Source organism: Nansenia antarctica (genome assembly GCF_963989245.1).
Source record: "Nansenia antarctica genome assembly, chromosome: 2".
Classification (NCBI taxonomy): domain Eukaryota; kingdom Metazoa; phylum Chordata; class Actinopteri; order Argentiniformes; family Microstomatidae; genus Nansenia; species Nansenia antarctica.
The window spans coordinates 33,424,005-33,447,723 of NC_137675.1; the positions used below are offsets into that span (position 1 = coordinate 33,424,005).

Genomic DNA, 23,719 nt, shown 5'->3' on the forward strand with positions numbered 1-23,719 from the left:
TGGTGATGTTATCCATTGAATATGGTGATATTATCTATTGAATATGGTGATATTATATATGGTGATATTATCTACTGAATATGGTGATGTTATCTATTGAATATGGTGATATTATCTATTGAATATGGTGATATTATCTATTGAATATGGTGATATTATCTATGGTGAATATGGTGATATTATCTTAGCAGAATGCAGCAACCAAACCTTTGAACCTTTGGATGCCAATCTACCGTAGGACCCTTTGCTTTATCATAGGTGATAGGAGTTTTAATACTCGTCATTTTCATAGGTTATCAAAAGGTCGGGTGGACTTCGTTAAACTAGACAAACTCATATTTACTGTATGTACAATCTTATGTCACTCACCAACAGCTGTTATGATTTTTTTTTTAGGGATTGTATAATATTTATCTGTTGTCCCTTGTCTGTTTTTCTTATATTTTCTTCTCCAATTTTGTACCGGTGTGCTATCTTGGCCAGGTCTCCCTCGAAAAAGATTTTCAATCTCAGGGGACCTGGTTAAATAAAGGTTAAATAATTAAATAAAAAAAGTCCTGTAGATCTCTTCATTACTCCTTTTTTGTGTATAAAGCCTTAACTCCCAGCTTACCTAACCTGACTATTGAATTCAAGAACATGCCCAGTCCTATCAGGTCTGACTACCAGGCCAGTCCTATCAGGTCTGACTACCAGGCCAGTCCTATCAGGTCTGACTACCAGGCCAGTCCTCTCAGGTCTGACTACCAGGCCAGTCCTATCAGGTCTGACTACCAGGCCAGTCCTATCAGGTCTGACTACCAGGCCAGTCCTATCAGGTCTGACTACCAGGGCAGTCCTTTCAGGTGTGACTACCAGGCCAGTCCTATCAGGTCTGACTACCAGGCCAGTCCTATCAGGTCTGACTACCAGGCCAGTCCTATCAGGTCTGACTACCAGGCCAGTCCTATCAGGTCTGACTACCAGCCCAGTGAGCAATAGACGTCTTTTCAACCTCGCGTCTACAATATAAACCAATATAAACCAGCTATATTACGGCTATATTTTCTACTTATCTTAAAAGCATGAAAACCGTTATTAAACCCCTCTAAACTGTCAGAATACGTCCCAGACGTCATGTAGTATGAGATTCCATGTAGTCTAGCATAGTTATTCATGCGGAAGTGGTGGTTTAAATTGCGTCTATACGTCGCTGTCCTTTAACCCAGATAAATGCGGTCTGTGTCTAAACCTGTTTTAGTCTAGCAGCACGTTGAGTTTAAATTAATACCCTAAACGCCTGTAGATTGTCAAAATATGTACCAGACCGTCATTTAGTCTGAGATTCCATGTAGTCTAGCATAGTTATTCATGCAGAAGAGGTGGTTTAAATTGCGTCTATACATCGCTGTCCTTTAACCCAGATAAATGCGGTCTGTGTCTAAACCTGTTTTAGTCTAGCAGCACGTTGAGTTTAAATTAATACCCTAAACGCCTGTAGATTGTCAAAATATGTACCAGACCGTCATTTAGTCTGAGATTCCATGTAGTCTAGCATAGTTATTCATGCAGAAGAGGTGGTTTAAATTGCGTCTATACATCGCTGTCCTTTAACCCAGATAAATGCGGTCTGTGTCTAAACCTGTTTTAGTCTAGCAGCACGTTGAGTTTAAATTAATACCCTAAACGCCTGTAGATTGTCAAAATATGTACCAGACCGTCATTTAGTCTGAGATTCCATGAGCATAGTTATTCATGCAGAAGAGGTGGTTTAAATTGCGTCTATACATCGCTGTCCTTTAACCCAGCTAAATGCGGTCTGTGTCTAAACATATTTTCTACTTATCTCAAATGCATTAAAACCGTTATTAAACCCCTCTAAACTGTCAGAATACGTCCCAGACGAGTTGATACATCCAATTGTATCGAACCTTTCGAGTTTTGATACTTTTTTGCCAGCGCCAGCCCAGCACACGTATATGTACAATTGGATGTATCAACTCGTCTGGGACGTATTCTGACAGTTTAGAGGGATTTAATAACGGTGGGAATAGTACTCGGACGTTTGACAAACTGTTCGGCACGTATCGGACACTAAAAAGAGTCGTTCAAAAAGATTAGTTCGTTCATTTTCGCCCATCACTAATCGACACAGCTAGCCCTTCTTGCCATGACTCCGGCGTTTATTCAGTAGGCTATTCATAGCTTTCATGTGACGTCACAGCATAGTGGAAACGCCCACCTGACGGGCAAAAGGCACTTTTTGCGGGCAAAACCCACTTTTTGCGGGTTAATAACTTTGATTTCCCGTGGGTTAGGAAAATAATTCCAACGTGTCCGGATAGAGTAGAAGACAGGGAATCCAACACTATTTGAATGGAGTCGATCCTCCACTCCTATCACCGTGGACACAGCAAGGAGCGAATTCCCGGATATAAATATTCCCTCGCCTCGCTGACAGCGGGAGTTGGGAGTTTCGTCCAGCAGCCGGTGAACGCCCGGTTGATCGAGTTTCATATTAAAAGTATATCTTCTCGGGGTGTCAGCGCGGTGGTTAAGTACTCAAAATGACCGTATACTGATGGTGAATTTAGCAATAATAGTCTTATGTTTGTACCACCTCCATAACCGGTGTTATTCACGGGAAAAGCCGGTCAAGGAGGCACCCTTTGCAGGTCAATAACTTTGATTCTCCGGGGGTTAGGAAAATAATTCCAACGTGTCCGGATAGAGTAGAAGACGGGGAATCCAACACTATTTGAATGGAGTCGATCCTCCACTCCTATCACCGTGGACACAGCAAGGAGCGAATTCCCGGGTAGAAATATTCCCTCGCCTCGCTGACAGCGGGAGTTGGGAGTTTCGTCCAGCAGCCGGTGAACGCCCGGTTGATCGAGTTTCATATTAAAAGTATATCTTCTCGGGGTGTCAGCGCGGTGGTTAAGGGCTCAAAATGACCGTATACTGATGGTGAATTTAGCAATAATAGTCTTATGTTTGTACCACCTCCATAACCGGTGTTATTCACGGGAAAAGCCGGTCAAGGAGGCACCCTTTGCAGGTCAATAACTTTGATTCTCCGGGGGTTAGGAAAATAATTCCAACGTGTCCGGATAGAGTAGAAGACAGGGAATCCAACACTATTTGAATGGTGTCAATCCTCCACTCCTATCACCGTCGTGTATCTTGATAGTTCTTCATGAGTGAGGTGGTCTAAATAGTAGGCAGCCATGTTGAGCGATGTTGCTATGATACTTTTTGCCCGTCAGTTTGGTGGTTGCTAGGGAAGAAACCACGTGACTGAAAGCTATGAATAACAGGTCAAAACAACTAGACCAAACGGCAGCAAACACAAATCAATAACAGGTCACGTCGACCTTAAATAACAGTGTACCAGTGTACAATAACTAACAGCTAACTCTTACAGTAACATGTGGCCTGTGTTTTTTGCAGTTCAATTAAAATGAGCATTATTACAAAACATTTAAAACACAGTGGACGTGAAAATGGCGGATCATTTGCATTCCGTTCATAACAAATGATAAATTCCACACAATGTATTTGATAGCACATCAGTGATGCAGTGACGTTGAACTACAACAAAGAGGCTGAGAACTACAACGACCGTCTACCCGCGGGCACTCATGGAACTACTACACTGCGCCTGCGCACAGCCAGCAAACGGTCGCGCGCAAGATTTGAATGTTGTTGGCCAGAGATTTTACCGTCATAATATGAATACCTCATTTAATGAATTTTTAATGGAACTATGTAGAAAACTATGTCTAACCTGTCGAGGTCAGAATTGGTTTCATCATCTGAGATAGGGTTGCCACCTTTCAGTCAGAGAAATAAGGGACACCCCTCGCAGTAGGGGCCCCGCTCCTCGGGACCACGACCACCACGGGCCCAAGGGCGGGGTGGGGGCCCCAGTGCTAGTAAATCATAAGTTAAACATTGTTTCAATAAAGCATTTAGATTCATACTTAAAGTTTCAAGTGCTTTATTAACACTGACTGAACGTATCTTAATACAAAATGTATTAAACAAAAAGCATTAGCATACAGTATATGCACCATAACTTAACTCAATAACTTACAATTAAACAAAGCTTTGCCACTTTCAAATATAGTGCAACAATGGTTGTGCAAATAATAATTTATGAAACTATAAAACTACAAAACATTCAACAGTCATCATTCAATCATGTGCAGCAGTAGACAGGGTTTAGCAGTTGAGCTCTCTCTCTTCTCCTCATTGTGTTACTTATTTTTCCTGTGAAAACAGTTAACACCTCTCTCTCTCTTCCTCACTGTGTGTATTTCTTTTTCCAAGTGTACTTCTGATCACTCCTTGCAGCACTGAGCAGCTGTTTGTCTTTCAAAACAAATTCGGACCAATCATAAAACTGTTTTGCAAGCGCGTCGCCTCGCGCCGCGCGCCTGTTGAGAGCGATTCAGTCTCGATTGCAGTGCGGGCCGCCACGAATCAATGCATAGGAAACACTGATATTGCCCAGCGCTGCAGTAAGATATATTGGAGGAATCACGCAATGCGGGTGGATTGAAAATACGGAACAAACAGCGTTCCGTATTGGTTTAAAACGGAACGCATCTTTTAACTGTCAAATAAGGAACGATTCCGTATTTCAAGGTACGGGTGGCAACCCTAATCTGAGAGCAATCTGTCCGTTTCTAGTCTAACTAGTAACAGAAGTTTGCGATTGGAAGAAAGAAGAAAGAACGAGGCTGACCCGTTCCTGTCTGCGCTGCAGTACCTCTCCCAGGGTGAGTAGCTAGTTCAGCTATACTAAAATGTATCTACTCTTTTTATCAACATTTATCAAGTCTTTCGGCTTAGCATTGGCTTGTTTGCTTTTTCTATATGTCAACATTGTGGAGTTATATAACTTCCAAGACCACTCTGTCTTCTTGTTTTTAACTAGCTAGTTATTTTTGGCTAAATATACCTACCGGCATCATCACTAAAGTAGGTGGATGCGTCCAGGGGCGGCGCTAGGGGGTGGCTACTGGGGCTCAAGCCCCGGATGTTTTCTGAAAAGCCCCGAATGTTTTACTTAAAAAAAATAATAATAATAATAATAATAATGCTGGTGAGTAACGTGCAGTACCGGAGTCCAACAGAGAGGCAGCAGCTGCGCGACATTAGCCTGCATACTGCGTAGCCTACCCTGCCCTGAAGAAGATGTGATCTCAATCAGTGCCTGACTTGCAAAATTGTAAGGATGGATATCCGAAAGTTGTTTTCAACAAAACAAGCGCCAAGAACTGTTGCAGCAGCCGTATCAGCAGCTGACAACAATGACATCACCAGCAGTGATGACATAGATGATGTTTCAGGTTTGTGAATCTTATTAGAAAGGTGACTGACTCACTGACACTACTTTTCCGGTTTGCTAATGCTAGCTGGCTATCATAACATAACGTTATGTTATAATGAAAATGAAACATAGCAAGGTACTGTTACGGTACATGGTAAGAAATCAAACAAAGGATAATACTTATACAAATAAAGTGAATAACAGGCTGATAGTCTTTGATATCTGCACTCTGGTTGACTGAGTAACAGGTGAAAAAGAATGATGTAACGTTAATGTTACAGCTAGTAAACATGGAGTAACCACATTAAGTATGCCCTTATGGTAGTATGTATGTATACAGAACATGACTCAAATCTATCCTAAGCTGTAACGCTAACTAACTAAGTTTGTTTAATGTCCCAGGGGGGATTTGATTTCACAGTACTATACACAGGCCAACAATACATGTAATATATCGTCATATAACACAGGACAAGACTCTAAATACAATATAAGTGGTGAGCACAGAGTCTGCCCTGATATACATACTGTAACATAACTAGCCTCAGCCCATCAATTATGTAATTCTATACAAATATAAATGATGGTGACTGACAGGGGGAGCTACGTGTGCTGACCTCCCTCTGTGCCCAGAACCACCACAATTAGTTTGCTTCATTAAAGGGTGTGAATGTATATGTGTTCTCCAGTGCCTTTTGTCCGCTTTAAGGTGGTGGTAAGTTGAAGGTTGAAGGCAACATTTTCCGGCGCGTTCCGCGCGCACAATATATTCCCCCTCTGGGCTAAGCCCCGGATCTCCTACGATCCTAAATCCGCCCCTGGATGCGTCCAAAACAAAAGCCTTATATTTGACATGAAGACCTCTATACCCGTATAGTAAGTTAATAACCTCTATACCGGTATAGTACTATAACTAGTAACAACATTGTCAATGAGGTAATTACATGGCTATATGGAGTTTTATCAGTTTGTGTTAAGTGGTTTGTACTCTGTGAAGCGCTGTGCAGACCAGCTGTCTTCAGTGCTCACAGACATCTGATCTTCAACACACATCAAACCTGGTTAAATGCATTAGAATTTTCCACTTATGAATTCGATTCCAATTTAGAACTTTGATCTCTGTACTGTAGGCCGCCATGTTGTTGTTGATCAGGCCTGCACCGTCATCAGCTAACTTGACTTGATCAAAAAGGTGTGCACTAAAGGTTTGTTGTCTATAGCAACGGCTTCAACTCTACTATCCATACACGGGGGTCTAGGGTGGGTGGTAGCATACTACAGATTATTTTGTGGCGAGTGTCAAACATTTGCTCACTATAGGAACAAGAGCTACAGGGCACCAGACATTCAAGCATATTACATTTTCTTTGGCACATAGTAGGCAATCCACAATTTATCTGGCTCTTTACTCTTGCTTTTTAAATGGGATTCTTCTGTGAAAATAACTTTTCTTTTGCTTTATTTAATTACAGAAGCTGTCATGAACCTAAAAAAGGTCACAGAGGTGGAGGCAAGGGCGAGCATTGGAGATCACCTGAAGCAGGCCCCAGGCAGAACGGGCGGTGCTGGCTACAGACAGAATAACCCAACCTAAATGTTGTCTCCATAACTGTCAATAAATACTATTATGTTGTTAAATGTTCCTATTTCATTGTTATTATGTTATTAAATGCTGTTAAATATGTTGTTATTATGTTGTTAAATGTTCCACATCAATCAACATTGTTAATATTTAATATTCTTTTTTCCTTATTTTTATTTTGTATTTACTAGTTAAATGTTCCTATTTCATTGTTATTATGTTATTAAATATGTTGTTATTATGTTGTTAAATGTTCCACAACAATCAACATTGTTAATATTTAATATTCTTTTTTCCTTATTTTTATTTCGTATTTACTAGTTCCCTAAATAAATACATGTTCCTATTTATATTTACTTATTACTCATGAAAATTGTATTTGTCTACTTATACTAAGTGTTTAAACGTCTAGGCTATAACAAAGCTAAATTGATGTGAAATTGGAAATTGAAACGTCTGTTTAAACTGCATTTCAACAGCTATATATAGTCTGCCGTTGAAATGCCTATAGAAACAGTCGTTTCAATTTCACCTCCATTATGCTTTGTTTTAGCCTAGAGGTTTAAACACCGGTGTTTCAATGTCTAGGTTATAATTAAGCTAAATGTAGGCTAAATTGGAAATTGAAACAACGTCTATGTTTAGACGTTGAAATGCCGTTGAAACATAGAAAGGGAAACAACGTCTATGTTTCAACGGCATTTCAACGTCTAAACATAGACGTTTTTAAAATATCCAATATGGCCGATATTTAGCCTCGATTTGGCCTAGACGTCTACGGGCCATTTAGACGTTGTTTAGACGTCTAATCAACGTAAAATTGCTCACTGGGAGGCCAGGGGCCTCATTTATAGAACGTGCCTAGATCAAATGTTGATCTTACCGGTGTCGTACGTAGAAAACCACGTCAACGTAGTGATTTATACAATTTCAACGTGAGTCAATTTGACCGTGGAAACGATCGTAGCTCGACGTCGAGTATTCAACTTGCGCACTTACGCACATTACCTACTGGTTATGCGGAGTTATTACAGGCATGTGAGCCGCACTGCCTACTGTAATTCATGCAAGTGGCTCGTAATAAAATTAACGATGTTGTTATCAGCCGAGAAAATGAGTTTAATTCAAGATTTAAAAGGAACTGATGTTTATGATTGTATTTCAGTCTTCCTTTATCTCCGGAGCTGTTTATCTCCCCTTCAACATGCCTAGTGCGTTCCACAACGGACCTTGCCCGGCCACGCGCTAAATTATACTGGATTTTCTCCGGTGTCTGGGAGTGAGCAGCCATATAAGAATAAGACCACCTGATAAGAATAAGACCATTATATTATTACAGTATAAGCAGCACTCGAGTTGAGGGAAATAAAAACAGTCAAAATCGCCCCCCTCTTTCCATACTTAATGTCATTTTATCAATGAACGTGGTATTACTGCTATTTCAAGGTGCGAGGGGGCACGCACACATGCAATGACATTTTTACCAAGTTACTGACACTGAAGTCACTGACGCTGAGGGGATGCTAAAATGGTCCTCTTATGATAAAATCCACCACCTCCCCTGATTTTCTTTTACAACTTGAGTACTGAGTATAAGCATGTGCCTGGTTAGTTGTCATGATCAAACGTTACAAATGCAACTTACCGAGAAGCCACCATTCTCTGCCCTCTCCCGCTTCCAGACGAACGCCTACCCTATATTATAGCACTTGTCTTAATTCAGCCGCTATAATTGAGCCTCTATCACAGGGCGTTAATACAAACCTCATTCACCTGCGTTCATTTGACCTGCGTTGGTATTTATAGAAGGAAGCACGTACGCAACTTTAAACCATCTCAGCCCGTTTTATAAATAATGCTTACGTCCGTTTAGAAAAATGTGCTTACGTGAAAGTCAAAGATGACGTTCAAGTACTTTTTTTTATGAATGAGGCCCCAGTCCTATCAGGTCTGACTACCAGACAGTCCTCTCAGGGGCCTCATTCATAGAACGTGCTTAGATCAAATTTTGATCTTACCCGTGTCGTACGTAGAAAACCACGTCAACGTAGTGATTTATACAATTTCAACGTGAGTCAATTTGATCGTGGAAACGATCGTAGCTCGACGTCGAGTATTCAACTTGCTTACGCACATTACCTACTGGTTATGCGGAGTTATTACAGGCATGTGAGCCGCACTGGAAAAACGTTGCCTACTGTAATTCATGCGAAGTTTAAGTGGCTCGTAATAAAATTAACGATGTTGTTACCAGCCGAGAAAATGGGTTAAATTCAAGATTTAAAGGGAACTAATGTTTATGATTGTATTTCAGTCTTTCTTTATATCCCTCCGGAGCTGTCTATCTCTCTTCAACATGCCTATGCCTTGCCCGGCCACGCGCTAAATGATACTGGATTTCGAGTTGAGTCGGGATGAGGGGGAATGGCACCCCCCCTGAAATAAAAACAGTCCAAATCATCCCCCTTCTAAAACTGCCATCCCCCCTTTCCATCCCTTATGTCATTTTATCAATGAACGTGGTATTACTGCCCTCTCCCGCTTCCAGACGCACGCCTACCCTATAATATAGTATTAACGCCCTGTCATAGCGGCTCAAATAGCGGCTGAATGAAGCCAAGTGCTATAATATAATATAATACAGACAGTATATAATATTGTCAGTATTGTCTGTCTGTATTATATTATATTATAGCACTTGGCTTCATTCAGCCGCTATAATTGAGCCTCTATCACAGGGCGTTAATACAAACCTCATTCACCTGCGTTCAATTCCAAGTATGTTTGGTATTTATAGAAGGAAGCACGTACGCAACTTTAAACCATCTCAGCCCGTTTTATAAATAATGCTTACGTCCGTTTAGAAAAATGTGCTTACGTGAAAGTCAAAGATGACGTTCAAGTACTTCTTTATGAATGAGGCCCCTGGTCTGACTACCGGGTGTGACTACCAGGCCAGTCCTCTCAGGTCTGACTACCAGGACAGTCCTCTCAGGTCTGACTACCAGAGCAGTCCTCTCAGGTCTGACTACCAGGCCAGTCCTATCAGGTCTGACTACCAGGTGTGACTACCAGGCCAGTCCTCTCAGGTCTGACTACCAGGCCAGTCCTATCAGGTCTGACTACCAGGTGTGACTACCAGGCCAGTCCTATCAGGTCTGACTACCAGGTGTGACTACCAGAGCAGTCCTCTCAGGTCTGACTACCAGGCCAGTCCTATCAGGTCTGACTACCAGGACAGAGGGAAGGGAAGGACCTTCAGGAATGGAAGGCAGCCTTGGTGTTAGATTGCAGTTCAATGACACTTGCGAGCGTAGACTGAAATAACCTGTTCAAGTCTTGGCAGGTTGTAGTACTGTACTGTATAGTACTCACTGCCAACAAAGGTGACCTTTATGGTATGCATTATGATGTATGTTATGAAGTAAAAGAAGGAGAGACAGGATTCTGGCAGACAGGTTTTATTCAGAATTCAGCACAAACACTCTTAAAAGGGGATCACAAGTCAATGGTGATATCTGACGTGCTTTCACACCGTTGAAGCCGTTGGAGTTTAGACAAACCAGAGAAGGGCTAACAGCTCATGGTACAGTGTGTATCACATGCTACGGCGCAGCATTTGTTAAAAAACTAAAGGCACTTTCTGAATACACGACAGCTCAATAGAGCAAAACTAAAACTCAGGTTTCTGGTACTATAAAGAAAAAGTTGACAAAGTCATAGGGGGTGTTTGACTCAGAGTTTGTGAAGAAACAATAGATTAGAACGCAGATTTGTAATCAACTTTTTTTTCCGCACATGTACATTATTTCATTTATGCCTGTGGTGACGATCACATTCCAATCAAAACAACAAAACAACCAAAGATGTCATGAAATAAAGATCATAGACAATAGTCGAAGTACACCCAACACCCCCAACACCACACAAAACACTCCAATCAATTGACTGGTTTATAATAATCTTAATTTATAACACAAGTCAAATATCTCTTGGCTATTACAACATTCATAGATACAATTAGAATACAGTGGTATTCAAGGCTGAATTTTAAAGTTAAAGGGATGGTTTCATCTGGACACAGGTGAATCCTCGTTCTGGACCATATGGCCTTTTAAAGGAGAATGTCCCTTTAAAGACACTTTTCTGTATGTATCTAGGATTAGCCATCATCTGTCTGGGAAACCACTCAAAAGGGTTTCATTTAAACAATGACTGCGTTTACATGTGCACCATATTCCGATGAAGGTCAATATTCGGGTTATTGGAATATTTCGAATAAGGTGTTTACATGTCACAATATTCCGATTCGAACAGGCATATGCCAGGGGTCTTAGTCGGAATATTGCTGAATCGGAATATGGCCTGAAAGCGGGTTCGGTACGTGTTTACATGACTCTTGCCCAATCGGAATATTGAGCATATGCCGCTTAATACAGGAATATAGTGTGCATGTAAACACCTTAATACAGGAATATAGTGTGCATGTAAACGCAGTCATTGTGTGAAAGGCAACAGCTCAATTCCTCACACACTTTGTTATTACCTGTTCCAAACTGTATCATCAACAAGTTATGCAGTAACAAACCGTTAATAAAACATGCATCTTGAAAACATACAGTACATGTACATTTCTGTATGTTACTGTGTGCACCTGATGCCCTACTGCAGTTTCTCCCTCTGTTTTTGTCTTGAGTAAGGCACTTAGCCCTTAAGTTACTCCAGGGAGACTGTCCCTGTAATCTCTAATTGTAAGTCGCTTTGGATAAAAGTATCTGCTAAATGGTAAACAAGACCAGACTGTCTTTACATGCAGTCCCACTCTGGGCTCTTCTTCCACGTGTCGTTGAGACTCAAGGCACTGTCAATCAGGGGTTGTTCTCATGAAAAACAAAAACTTTGAGATGAACTGTTAAAAAACGAATGATTTAGTTTGGTACAATGGAAAACCAATGAAATAACCCTTCAAGTAAAGCACTTTTAGTTAAAAAAAAAAGCTTTTAGTTTCACAGTCAATCACACTCTTCTACTTTCAAGTGTTTTCCATATTGGAGCCATGTCTGCTAGGTACAGAGGGCCATTAAAACCCAGTAAACACTGTGACCCTTTAGTCTGGAGCTACTGACTTCCTCCCAGTATCTCCTGCCACAAAGCCTATCCAGATGCCATAAAGGTCAGTGGATCTACTCAAGTCCTGACTCAACCAAAGAAGCAATGTAAGCTTACTGGATGTACCAGTCCATCCTGGTGTTGGATGTTCTACAGATCACACAGTGGATCTAAAAGTCAGGATTCTACCGGTCTATCTTGATGTTTAGCCTACCCAGATGTTGTACTGTACAGCAGATCTCTACAAGTCAAGACGAAAATCTAGCGAGAAATACCACTGCTTAATCCCTACAGTACATCCTTTGTTAGTACTGTACATCTACATGTCATGAAGATCAGTGGATTAAAAAGAAAAGCACAGTTCACCAAGGGAACAAACATTCCTCTCTCCTCGGGCCAAGTTCATATTATTACTGTATTATGCAACACACATTGATCACACATCACATACATTTCCTGACAAAGAAACAGTCATTCATTAAACAGTAAACAGAAATGTTTCAGACTGAAACATCCACATTTAACTGAAGAGAAGATCAGTGGAGACGACCTTCACAAACAGGCCCTCCTTGTTACACTGACAGTTGACATCAGATTCTTTTTTCAATGGTGTGGTTTTCCTCTTGTACCTCTTGAGACTGACCTCGACTGTTATCAGACCAACAGGGTTTGAGGGTTAAAGAGTATGTGTGTTTGTACTCTTTTTACCGCTCCTCAAGATGAAATATCCTACTGGTTTTATTACATACAATATAGGCAGTGGTAAATAAGGCTTTCTTGGACATTTGTCTCATCATACTTTGCTTAACCCATTGAATTCAGTAGTCTCACAATAAAGTGTTGTTAGGTGAATTAAATAAACATCATTATTTTTACACCAACTCAAACATTGTGCTTGCATGTCATCATAATAAGTGCGCTAAAAAAGGAAAACAAAAGATAAAACTTAAAAAAGAAAGAAAAAACACAGTCAGCCATTCCGAAATTCAAAATGGTGGTTTGTGTATTGAATAGCTATGTACAAATACACATTCTTCTTCCTGGTGGGGGATATAGATATGGCATTTTGAGTTCTAGAGAGAGAGAGAGAGAGAGAGAGAGAGGGGAACACGCCTTGCGCTGGCCCCTCTCAAGAGCTCTCATTGGCAGATTTTTTTGCTATAATCCCACATCATGTGACCAGACACCCAACCTCCCCCAAATGCAAACCTTAAAAAGGTGGACTCTGGGATGTGGCGTCAACAGGAAAAGAGTGGGAGATCATCACCAGAGATCATTTCAAAACAGACGGTCAATAATGAGAGGAGACAATTAACAACATACTACAACTATATTCTCACCATAATTGTGTGTATCTTTGGAAAAACATTGCTGTGACTTCCTAGCATGACGTCATACAAAGTCTACCTTTAACCGTAAGGAGGATGAATTCATGTCTAACCCTGACCCCTGACCCCATGACCCTAGACCCCATGACCTCCCGGCTCAGTAAGTAGGGGGCTGGTACCCTTCGTCACCCTGGGGCTGGGTGAAGGGAGGCTGCTGGAAGCTGTCCTGCCCGCTGGATGGAAAGGGGGCGTAGGAGGTGGGGGTGTAGGTGGTGGGGGTGTAGGTGGTGGGGTAGGGGGAGGGGTCGTAGGTGGGGGGGTAGGGGTGGGCTGCAGCGGGCTCGGCGTAGCTCTTGACCAGGTCGTCCACGCCGCGACGGTACCTCCCCAAGGCAAAGTAAGTCAGGATCCCCTGTCGACAAGGACGAAGGAAATCAAATCGAATCAAGCTTTATTTGTATAGCGCATTTCTCACAAGAAGAGTGATTCAATGCGCTTCACATGATGACAGAACACGCAAGGGTCAAAGATCTGTACACTGTGCATCCAGGAAAACTCCCTTGCAGCCCTCTACTCATAGAGCGACTACTACCAGTTTGCCTACCAGCACACAGCAGCGGCCCCCAAAACCCCCCTCCCCCTTTCTTCTTTCTGCCCATCTATGTATGTATCTGTCTGTCTGTCACATAGTTAAAAGGTTAAAGAGGGACTGTTTTTGTGTTTGATAGTGATTGACCCAGATACCGATACAACTATACCATAGTACCGATAATATACAACTATTCTTGTGGGAAAGAAAATACTTTTAGGTGCAAAAATCAAGGTGCCAACCATTATGATTCCAAAGCCAAAAGGATGGGGTTGTGGCTGTCTTTACTACCAATTCTGACATGCAGCAAGCGGCTTTAAACTGTACAATTTTGAGAATGAGTCTTAAAATAACAGTCAATGCTGCGATTACCTGATACCAACAAAATAAATGAAAGTACATTCTAGTACAGGTTTAGGGTTACACAAGTGCAGGGGGGTATCCCATCAACGTCACTAAAGGAAAATCCAAGCTTATTTTTCTATAACTCTCGCAAGACTCTCAATATAAGCCTGGATCGTCATTTAGCAGGGGTGCAAAGTGGTGATGGCCCAAAAAGGTGCCACATTTTTTTTTGGGCCTGAAAACGAAGAAAATGATCAATGCGCGGCTAACATTAACGGTGCTAAAGGGATATCGCTAGCACTAACGGTGGTCTAACAATGATGCGCGTGTAAGTAGCGGCAGCCCTGACCTTAACACCAGCAGAATTACTTCGAAATCAGTTTACTATGACTGTGTTCTCCATGCTGTCTGGAATTGTACCTAGCTGCCTGAAGCTTAAAGTTATTTCAACAGCAGCAGAGTTTAACAGACAGGAAGATTAGTTAGCTCGCGCATCATGTGACTTGGATGAGACTTAGACATCCCCCCCACAAAAAAATATTTTTAGCAGATCTACACGATTCACATGGATGACCTATTTTGAGATAAAAACGGCTAATTTAGGGTTAGCAAGTTTGCACCCCTGATTTAGCGACATTGATGGAATACCCCCCAGGACTTAGGGCTACAGGAAGGTGACAGGTGTAGTTGTGCGGTCCTCACCCAGGTGGCGATGGAGAAGAATGAGAAGGCGATGGTGGCGCGGGCTGCTTCCTGTGGTATGCCGCCCACGTTATGAGTACGACCCCATTGGCTGGCCAGCACGCAGAAACACACAAACCACAGGAACGTCCACGACCCTAAACACAACACAAAGGGATTCAACAGTTTTCCCAAATAAATGGGTCCAGGAACAGCGAGTCAGTTTCCTAACTGTTGTTTGTGCTCAATAACGTGTCAACAAAAAACATTCTCTCAACACCTGCTTTCACAATCCACCATATGACTAAAATGGGTTTGCAATGGGTTGCAAAGCATTGACAAGGATTGGGTGAGTAATCCTCACTGCTACCTAATTAACTAGAACACTACTTTACATTGTTAGCAGGCTCACAAAACAAGCTGTGTCAGTTGACTAGCGTAGCGAGTGTGTCATTGATTTGACGACAACGCTGAAATGCATGTACATTTTTGGAAAGAAAAGTCTGAACATTGGCTGACTTGCGGACCAATTGACCAGACACATATGAGGCAAACAACACTATCTAAAGCTTGGTACACACATAAAGATAATCTGGCCGATTTTGCAAATGCCCGATTATCAGATGGATCTAAAGATTATCCTACAAGATTATCCTGTGGTGTGCGGAGTCAATTTCTCCCGACAATCTGCTCGGAAAATGGTCGGGGCCGACAATATTAAACGTGTTCAATATTTACGATCAAAAGTCCTCTTGTTTGTGGGCGAAACTGACAACTCGCGAGTCCGATTGTGACGTGGAATGGAATGTAGCCAATGAAAAAGCGAGCTGACTGACGCGTCTTCTTCTTTTCGTTCTTCTGAACTTTATTTGCCGCGTCGCACGTCTGCCTCGTGCAGGTCAGTCAGGGTACTACTACCCTGATCACGCCAGATTTCTGGCTTGGGGGACGAGACTCTAGACTGTCATAGGACAGATCTTTATGTATGTGGAGTGCTGTATTGGGAATATCGGCGCACACCACACACAATACGATCAAAACTGTTCAATCCATGATTTTTTATCTTCATGCGTGGGGTCTCTCTCAGATAAAAAACCTGTTAAGATTTAGAAAATCTTTATGTGTGTACCAGACTTTATGGAACTTGAGAACTCAATACCAAATCAAAAGGCCCCCTCACCTGAGAAGCCCAGATCAGCCATGACAGCGTACTTCCTCTCCTGGGCGTTACTCATGAGGGGCATGTACGCGTCGAGCACCAGGAAACCCACGCATGCCAGGAACGCTATGACCCCGATGCCCACGGCGTAGTGACACGCAGAGTCGTTCTGGTTGAAGACGCACTTTGCCTCGGGACTGTGGGAAGGGTTGACGTATCCCTCCGCTGTGATACAGGCGAACACCACGATGGAGAAAACCTATGAAAGGACAAAAAGACAGGAAGGTGGGGGGAAAAGATGTTATGAGGGGTAGTGGTGGTCTACTGGATAGTGAGTTGGACTGGTGATCAGAAGGTCATGAGTTCAAGTCCCACCTGGGAACACCACCCTGGTGTGCCCTTGAGTAAGACACTTAGCCTAAGTTACTCACTGTAATCTCTAATTGTCAGTTTGAAAAAAGGAAATAAACGTCAACGTTGTTAAAAACACGCTCACTAGTCAAGACAAAATATTGCAATGCAATGGATTTGGTGAGTAATCCCCACTACTACCTAGTTAGCGCAGATTGATTGATTTTCAACAACGTTGACATATATTTACATTTTTCAGAATAAAAGTCTGAACATTTTGATTGGTTGCCAACTTGTTCCCCCTTTCACCAGCTGCTGTCACAAATGGTTAATTTGGGCACGAACACTGAACACTGGGCACGAACACTTTTGTCAAGCTGCCCTCGAACAGGAGGTACAGGACCCCGGCCGCTAGGACAAACAGACTGAAGGACAGCTTCTACCACAGGGCCGTCAAGGCCCTGAACACAGAAAAGGCCTAAGTTCTGGGCCCAGGACAAGTCCGGACGGATTGTATGGCAGCTAGTGCTGAGGCACAAACATGTACATTTTCAAGCCTGCAAACTGTGACACTTTAAAAAAACACTTTAAAAAAACTGTGACACTTTAAAAAAAAAATGTGAAAAAAATACTTTCTTGTGAAATATGACAACCCTATTTGACTATCTGTGCAGTATAGTACAGTGGATTGTGTACATAGCCTCTATTGATGTAAACCAGCTCCTTACCTTCTTGTGATTTTATGCATCTATGCTTTTTCCAAAATGTGTTTCTTTTTTCCTTTCTTAAACACCAGGGGAGCCTCCCCTCCTAAATTTCGTTGTTTGGTACCTGTACTGTAACAATGACAAATAAAGTCTATCTATCTATCTAATGTCAACAAAAACAAAGGGAAGGATTGTCTTGACTGGATTGAGGAGTAAGAACAGGAAGGGAGCAGGAAGTGACTTCATCCATCCATCTAATCTGTCTAAAGAGGTTCTCCATCTATACATGAATCAATTCTACTGTATCTGTCCAACTTTCCTTCTGTTTAAATCAATCCGTCTATCGATTCATTCAACCGTCCATCGGCATAAACAACTCTACAAACTAAAAAAGTTTGGAAACGTTATTTCGGTCGATTATTCCTCCCCTTTAATAATACCAACTGGTATTGTATTTTAGATCGTTGGAAAGACTGATTAGTCACCTTTAAAACGAGGTACAACTTGTAAGGATCATGCATTTGTGGAATGAGCAACACAGCTAAACGTGTGGGTAGCGGCCCCAAAAAATTTGCCAAAATCCCCTGCAATATTCTTCTGTTGGCACTTGAGGAGTTTAGTATGTTGTTGTTGTCATCATCATCATCATGAGCTCCAGACCAGCGCTCTGACAGCGAGCAGGAACGTCCACTCCTTGTCTCTTGTTTCGTTCCAGAGAAGAGCGGTGAAGAGTAGGCACCGTGCCAACATCACCAGGCCTGATGTCACCTCTCCTCATTACCCGCTGAACCATGTGACCATGTGACCATGACCATGTGACTGAGGCTGCCTGACTTACTTCTGCTCTGACATACATATGACCAGACGTTGGTCTGCGGGAGTTCCACAAGAGAGAGAGAGAGAACTGGAACATTAGAAAGTGAAAGACAATGTGAAAGTCTGGAGCGAGCGAAATGGAGAGGGGGTGGGTGGGTGGGGGGCGAGGTTGAATGAGAAAGAGTGACTGTTGAATGCAAAGAGCTGAAAAAAAGAACAACAATACATGGAACCAGTGAGAGACAGAAACCAGGGTGACTAGGTCCCTGTCACGGTTCCTGTCTATACTGTGTAGATCTACACTACAGGACCTGTCTATACTGTGTAGATCTACACTGCAGGACCTGTCTATACTGTGTAGATCTACACTACAGGACCTGTCTATACTGTGTAGATCTACACTACAGGTTCCTGTCTAAACTGTGTAGATCTACACTACAGGACCTGTCTATACTGTGTAGATCTACACTACAGGACCTGTCTATACTGTGTAGATCTACACTACAGGACCTGTCTATACTGTGTAGATCCACACTACAGGACCTGTCTATACTGTGTAGATCTACACTACAGGACCTGTCTATACTGTGTAGATCTACACTACAGGTTCCTGTCTATACTGTGTAGATCTACACTACAGGTTCCTGTCTATACTGTGTAGATCCACACTACAGGTTTCTGTCTATACTGTGTAGATCTACACTACAGGACCTGTCTATACTGTGTAGATCCACACTACAGGTTTCTGTCTATACTGTGTAGATCTACACTACAGGTTCCTGTCTATACTGTGTAGATCCACACTACAGGTTTCTGTCTATACTGTGTAGATCTACACTACAGGTTCCTGTCTATACTGTGTAGATCCACACTACAGGTTTCTGTCTATACTGTGTAGATCTACACTACAGGTTCCTGTCTATACTGTGTAGATCTACACTACAGGACCTGTCTATACTGTGTAGATCTACACTACAGGACCTGTCTATACTGTGTAGATCTCCACTACAGGACCCCCCTACGCCATGACATACACACACATAAATGTGTAATGGCTGTGTGTAATCTGAGTGTGTGAGTGTGTGTGTGTGTGTGTGTGTGTGTGTGTGTGTGTGTGTATGTGTGTGTGTAATGTGAGTGTGTTTGAGGGGTCTTTGGCACACATCACCAAGAGAGGGCTGGAGTGGGGGTGGGGGTGGGGGTGGAGTGGGGGTGGGGGTGGGGGGTATCGCCTTACTTCCCACCTCTCCTTGTTTATACTCCCAACAGTGAAGGGGGGGGGGGGCAGAGGGCACAGTCTGTCCTGGCCAAACGTATTTACATGTTGTGACACCAGCCATGCTTAATCACTGGGAGAACGTGGCTCCTATCTCCTCATCTGTTATTGTAGGCCTTTAAAACAGCACGAGGGCCAGGCATGCTGGTGGCACGTGTAGAAACCCAATGCTTCTCTCCATGGCTAATGGAGGTGGCTAACCAACAGCTACTTCCCCCAGGCTAACCAACAGCTACTTCCCCCAGGCTAACCAACAGCTACTTCCCCCAGGTGATCAGGCTCATAAACAAGCCCACTGTAGACAATTGACTATCATCCCCAAGCACACCCCATACAGTATACGGACTACCTAAACCTTAAGCTCACAGCCACTTTACTACTTGAACTATCTATTTTATTTACTATTTGTACTGTTAATTGTATCCTGTCTGATTTGTCACTTACGTCCCGTACTATTGTCACTTTTTTTATTTTGAATTATGCCTATTGCCTTATCGTCTTGTGCTGCAAAGTCAGGAACCGAAGCCTAAGAATGTTACTCTCCTACACTCACTGGTGTAATGTGACGTAACAATACAACTTGAAGCCTTATCTCAGAACTCAGAGTCCAAAGAGTTTGACTAGGTGAGACTTTAGCCCCTTTCACACATAGTTACCCTGTTAGTTAAGTGGAATCCCAACCCGGGACCACCAGTGATTTTCAGCGTTCACACATGAGCTAAACACCGGTAGATTGCAGTGTTGTGCCTTTTCACACGTCCCGGGTCTGCGCGAGTGAATCACACGTTCAACTGGATGCAGAACTGGAACGTAGTAGATATGCATTAGAACGAGACAGGTGTGTGAGACTGCCATATACATATATCTGCCATATATCATACCTCTGTTTTATATGTATTTATCATCATATTTTTCACATTTATTTAACAGCAAGTCAACTCGTATTAGTTGCTTTCCATCACCAAGTGCGCTCGCCAACTAAAGCACTTGATTACCGTTGATATAAACATACTATACTAGTCCAAAAGCACAGTATAGAAGAACTTGCTACAGGGCACACTGTGTTGTCAGCCTGAGTACGCACAGTTGAAGCCTCAGGGAAAAAAGTTTAAAAATGCAAAATGTTCCTTCTTGCGTGTAAGGTTCCAACGTGGAATTTCCAGAACTCTCCAGACAAATCAAATCACTCTCTGCCTAGTGACAAGTGACTGTTGAAGGGCTCACATACAGAGGATACATACAGAGGATAACACACACACACACACACACACACACACACACACACACACACACACACACACACACACACCTCAACACACACACCTCAACTTGCCTGTGGAAAGTCCCTTTCACAACCGCATAGTCGATAGCAATAGGAAACAGCCTGTTACCACAATAGTGCAAATTAGAAAAAAAGCACGGCTGGAACCAAGGTTTCAGAAGGCAGCAGACGTTAATGTTTTACGTCATATTAACAAAACATTTTGTTTCACTTCAAGATGTTTTGAAGTCAAAAGTCTGCATCCCCTTTTTCCAAATATCTACTTCTGCTTTTAAAACAATAACACCTGTTCACATTTCTTTCAAACAAGAAAGAAAGAAAAAAAAGAAGAAACTACCTTCTTCTAGCACGACGACTGCCAATGGCTCCAGGCCTGAGCATAAATGGCTGTTTCCTGCTACGACTGGTGGATAGATGATTCACTTACTTAGTCAAATGTATTTGTTGTAAGTCGCTTTGGTTGAAGGCGTCTGCTAAATGCCAAAAATGTAAATGTGAAATTGCTGTATCTGAGGCTTACAGTAGTAGTGCTCAAACCCTAACCCAACACAGATTTAGGCTAAGCCTATCATTTGCCATAGAAAGGGCCGGTTTCAGAGACAAGGCTAAAGCCTAGTCCTGGACTAAATCACACTTTCAATGTAAAATCTCCATTGAAGATGTTTTTTAGTCTAGGATTAGGCTTAAGCATTGTCTGTGAAACCGGCCATAATGTCCATTGGAGATGCCTTTTAGTCTCGGGTTAAAGCTGCATCTCAGTCCTGGAAACCAATGTGTAACAGTGTAATGTCCAATGTCACACTGACGCACACAACCATGCATGTGGTCTAGTCCTAGTTATAAGTGACCAGATTTATAAACATGTATTTAAACTCAACCACTGTTCGCAAAAAAAAAAAAAAAACGTCTGGCAACACATGTACGTCTTGGAACCAACAGAAGTTATAAACGTGAGTAAACGTAGGTTCAAAAAGCAAATAAGGAAACACCTGGGTACAGCAAACCTGTGACACTAGATGGTGACGCACCGTAGATGGAGATAGTGTAGTCCTCTCTAACATGGTTGTAGTTTGTTTTATTTTTATGTAATTAGATATGCAAGTGTAAAAAAATAAAGTAGCTCATGCCTTACAATAAACAACAACCGATCTGTCATGCAGCCTGTCTGAAACACAACCGATCTGTCATGCAGCCTGTCTGAAACACAACCGATCTGTCATGCAGCCTGTCCGAGCATGGCCCCTAGCAGCTGTGCTGTGTCATGCCACCAACTGCTCCACATGCATTATGAGAACAGCAATATTCACTACAGTCACTAAGCAACATCAGTTCATCTCAAAACACTGCTGTGGTGTTAAAAGTAACATTCAGGAAGATCGATATTTGCGCCAGAAATCTCTAATAGTGATTGGATACTTTAAGTAAACCTCGTCCCTTTCCATTTCCCAATCAATGTAGCAGCCTATGACTTCCCTGCAGCTCTCTCTTTGAAACCTTGGTCAATGAGTAACAACGTTTGGAGAGAAGTTCACCTTCCCACAATCACTCACCCAACTCAGGATCCGCACGATAGTTTGAGGTTGTCGGACAAACTTGTTCAAGTCGAAGCCGCCTCCGGCGAGCGAAGCCCCGTACGCGCTGGCACCGCCCGTCTCCTCCATGTCTGCTCCAAGTTCACCCGATCCACCAAGTCACAAGACCAGGGATATGTATTCGCTCTTCCTTGTGACTCGACTGACAGATAACTACTTCTTAACCACCTTGTTGTTTACGTTACCGTGTTTCAATTTCCTGAAATTGAAAGAAGGACCCACCCATCTCAGGGAAGTCACCTTAGTGCGTAACGTTAGGTGAACTTGATTTATGGGTCCGGTGTGGCGGCCGACGGAACACTTCCACATAGCTGCGCAAGTATATCCACCCGGCCTGCTGACGGAGGAACACTCCCACATAGCGGCCCTGCTGACGGCGCGGGGAGTAAAATAAGCGTATCGCTAATATTTTAGGGATTGTCATTAAAGTGACCTACATAATGAAAAGTGTGTTATTGTGTATTATAATTTACGAACGTAAATTATTCGAATGTGAACTATTCGATTGAACACTTTGGACAACAAGCAACAAATGGAGACAGAAACATATGATTGCTTTTTAATCGACATAAGAAACCTTGATATCTCTCTGTCTGTGTCTGTGTCTGTGTCTGTGTCTGTGTCTGTGTCTGTGTATGTCTCTCTCTCTCTCTCTCTCTTTCTCTCTCTCTCTCTCTCTCTCTCTCTCTCTCTCTCTCTCTCTCTCTCTCTCTCTCTCTCTCTCTCTCTCTCTCTCTCTCTCTCTCTCTCTCTCTCTCAATTTCAATTCAATTCAACAGGCTTTATTGGCATGACGTTTTACAAGTGTTGCCAAAGCACAATCACAGATATGACGAACAACAACATAACAACATAATATCAATGACATGAAAAAATAAATAAAAATAATATAAATAAAATAAAGCAGGTGGTGCAGAGAATAAAACATGGCATACTGTATGTATGTCCTATTGGTTGTCCCTTTTCTTGTGACAGGAATTGACATATTTTGCAGCCAAAACTGCACATTCTTTCTGTTCCCCCAGAAGGGCTGGTAATCTTTCCCTTTCTGTCATACTTCGGAATTCTGGGAAATTTGTTTCAAATTTTGGGAAGAACTCCTCTCTAATATTTGTGTAGTTTTTACATTGTGTTAAGAAGTGTAACTCTGTCTCTATAGCTCCGTCATCACAGTGACAGCACAGCCTCTCCTCTCTGGGCAGCCAGGTTTGTCTGTGTCTGCCCTTCTCTATTGCCAGACTATGATCGCTCAGTCTGTACATTGTCAAAGTCTTTCTCAGGTTTTTATCAGTTACTGTGGTTAGGTAGTCTGCCACAGTATACTGTCTGTTTAGAGCCAAATATGTTTCTAGTTTGTGTTGTGATTGTGTGAGTTCGTTCCAATATGTGATGTATTTATCTTTTTCTTTAGTTATAATTTGGTTAGGTCTAATCTTCTGAGTGATAGTGTAGCTGCACTGAGGCTGTCTGGGGTTTGTGATGTCAGAAGGTGAGAGGTCAGCTAGTTTCAGAACCAGCTGACTGAGGGGGCTCCTTTGGATGTTCAACTCTTGGCAGGCAAGGGCTTTATAATGGTAACAGG

General features: G+C 42.4%; 1 protein-coding gene across 1 annotated transcript; it reads right to left on the reverse strand.

Annotated features, from left to right (window-relative positions):
- Positions 1 to 10,355: 10,355 nt before the first annotated feature.
- Positions 10,356 to 22,389, reverse strand: syngr2b (synaptogyrin 2b). Its single transcript, XM_080523840.1, has 4 exons — positions 22,096 to 22,389; positions 16,135 to 16,372; positions 14,976 to 15,112; positions 10,356 to 13,751 (listed from the first exon to the last, which is right to left on the reverse strand). The coding sequence occupies exons 1-4, from the start codon at positions 22,204 to 22,206 to the stop codon at positions 13,497 to 13,499; spliced, it is 741 nt and encodes a 246-aa protein (XP_080379966.1). The 5' UTR covers positions 22,207 to 22,389; the 3' UTR covers positions 10,356 to 13,496.
- Between the last annotated feature and the right edge of the window lie 1,330 nt (positions 22,390 to 23,719).

Coding starts and splice junctions, on each gene's coding strand:
- syngr2b (XM_080523840.1), bottom strand. CDS start 22,206: ATGGAGGAGACGGGCGGTGCCAGCGCGTACGGGGCTTCGCTCGCCGGA. Junction 15,113..16,134: donor GGCTGATCTGGGCTTCTCAG/GTGAGGGGGCCT, acceptor TGTTGTGTTTAG/GGTCGTGGACGTTCCTGTGG. Junction 13,752..14,975: donor TCTTCTCCATCGCCACCTGG/GTGAGGACCGCA, acceptor CCTTGTCGACAG/GGGATCCTGACTTACTTTGC.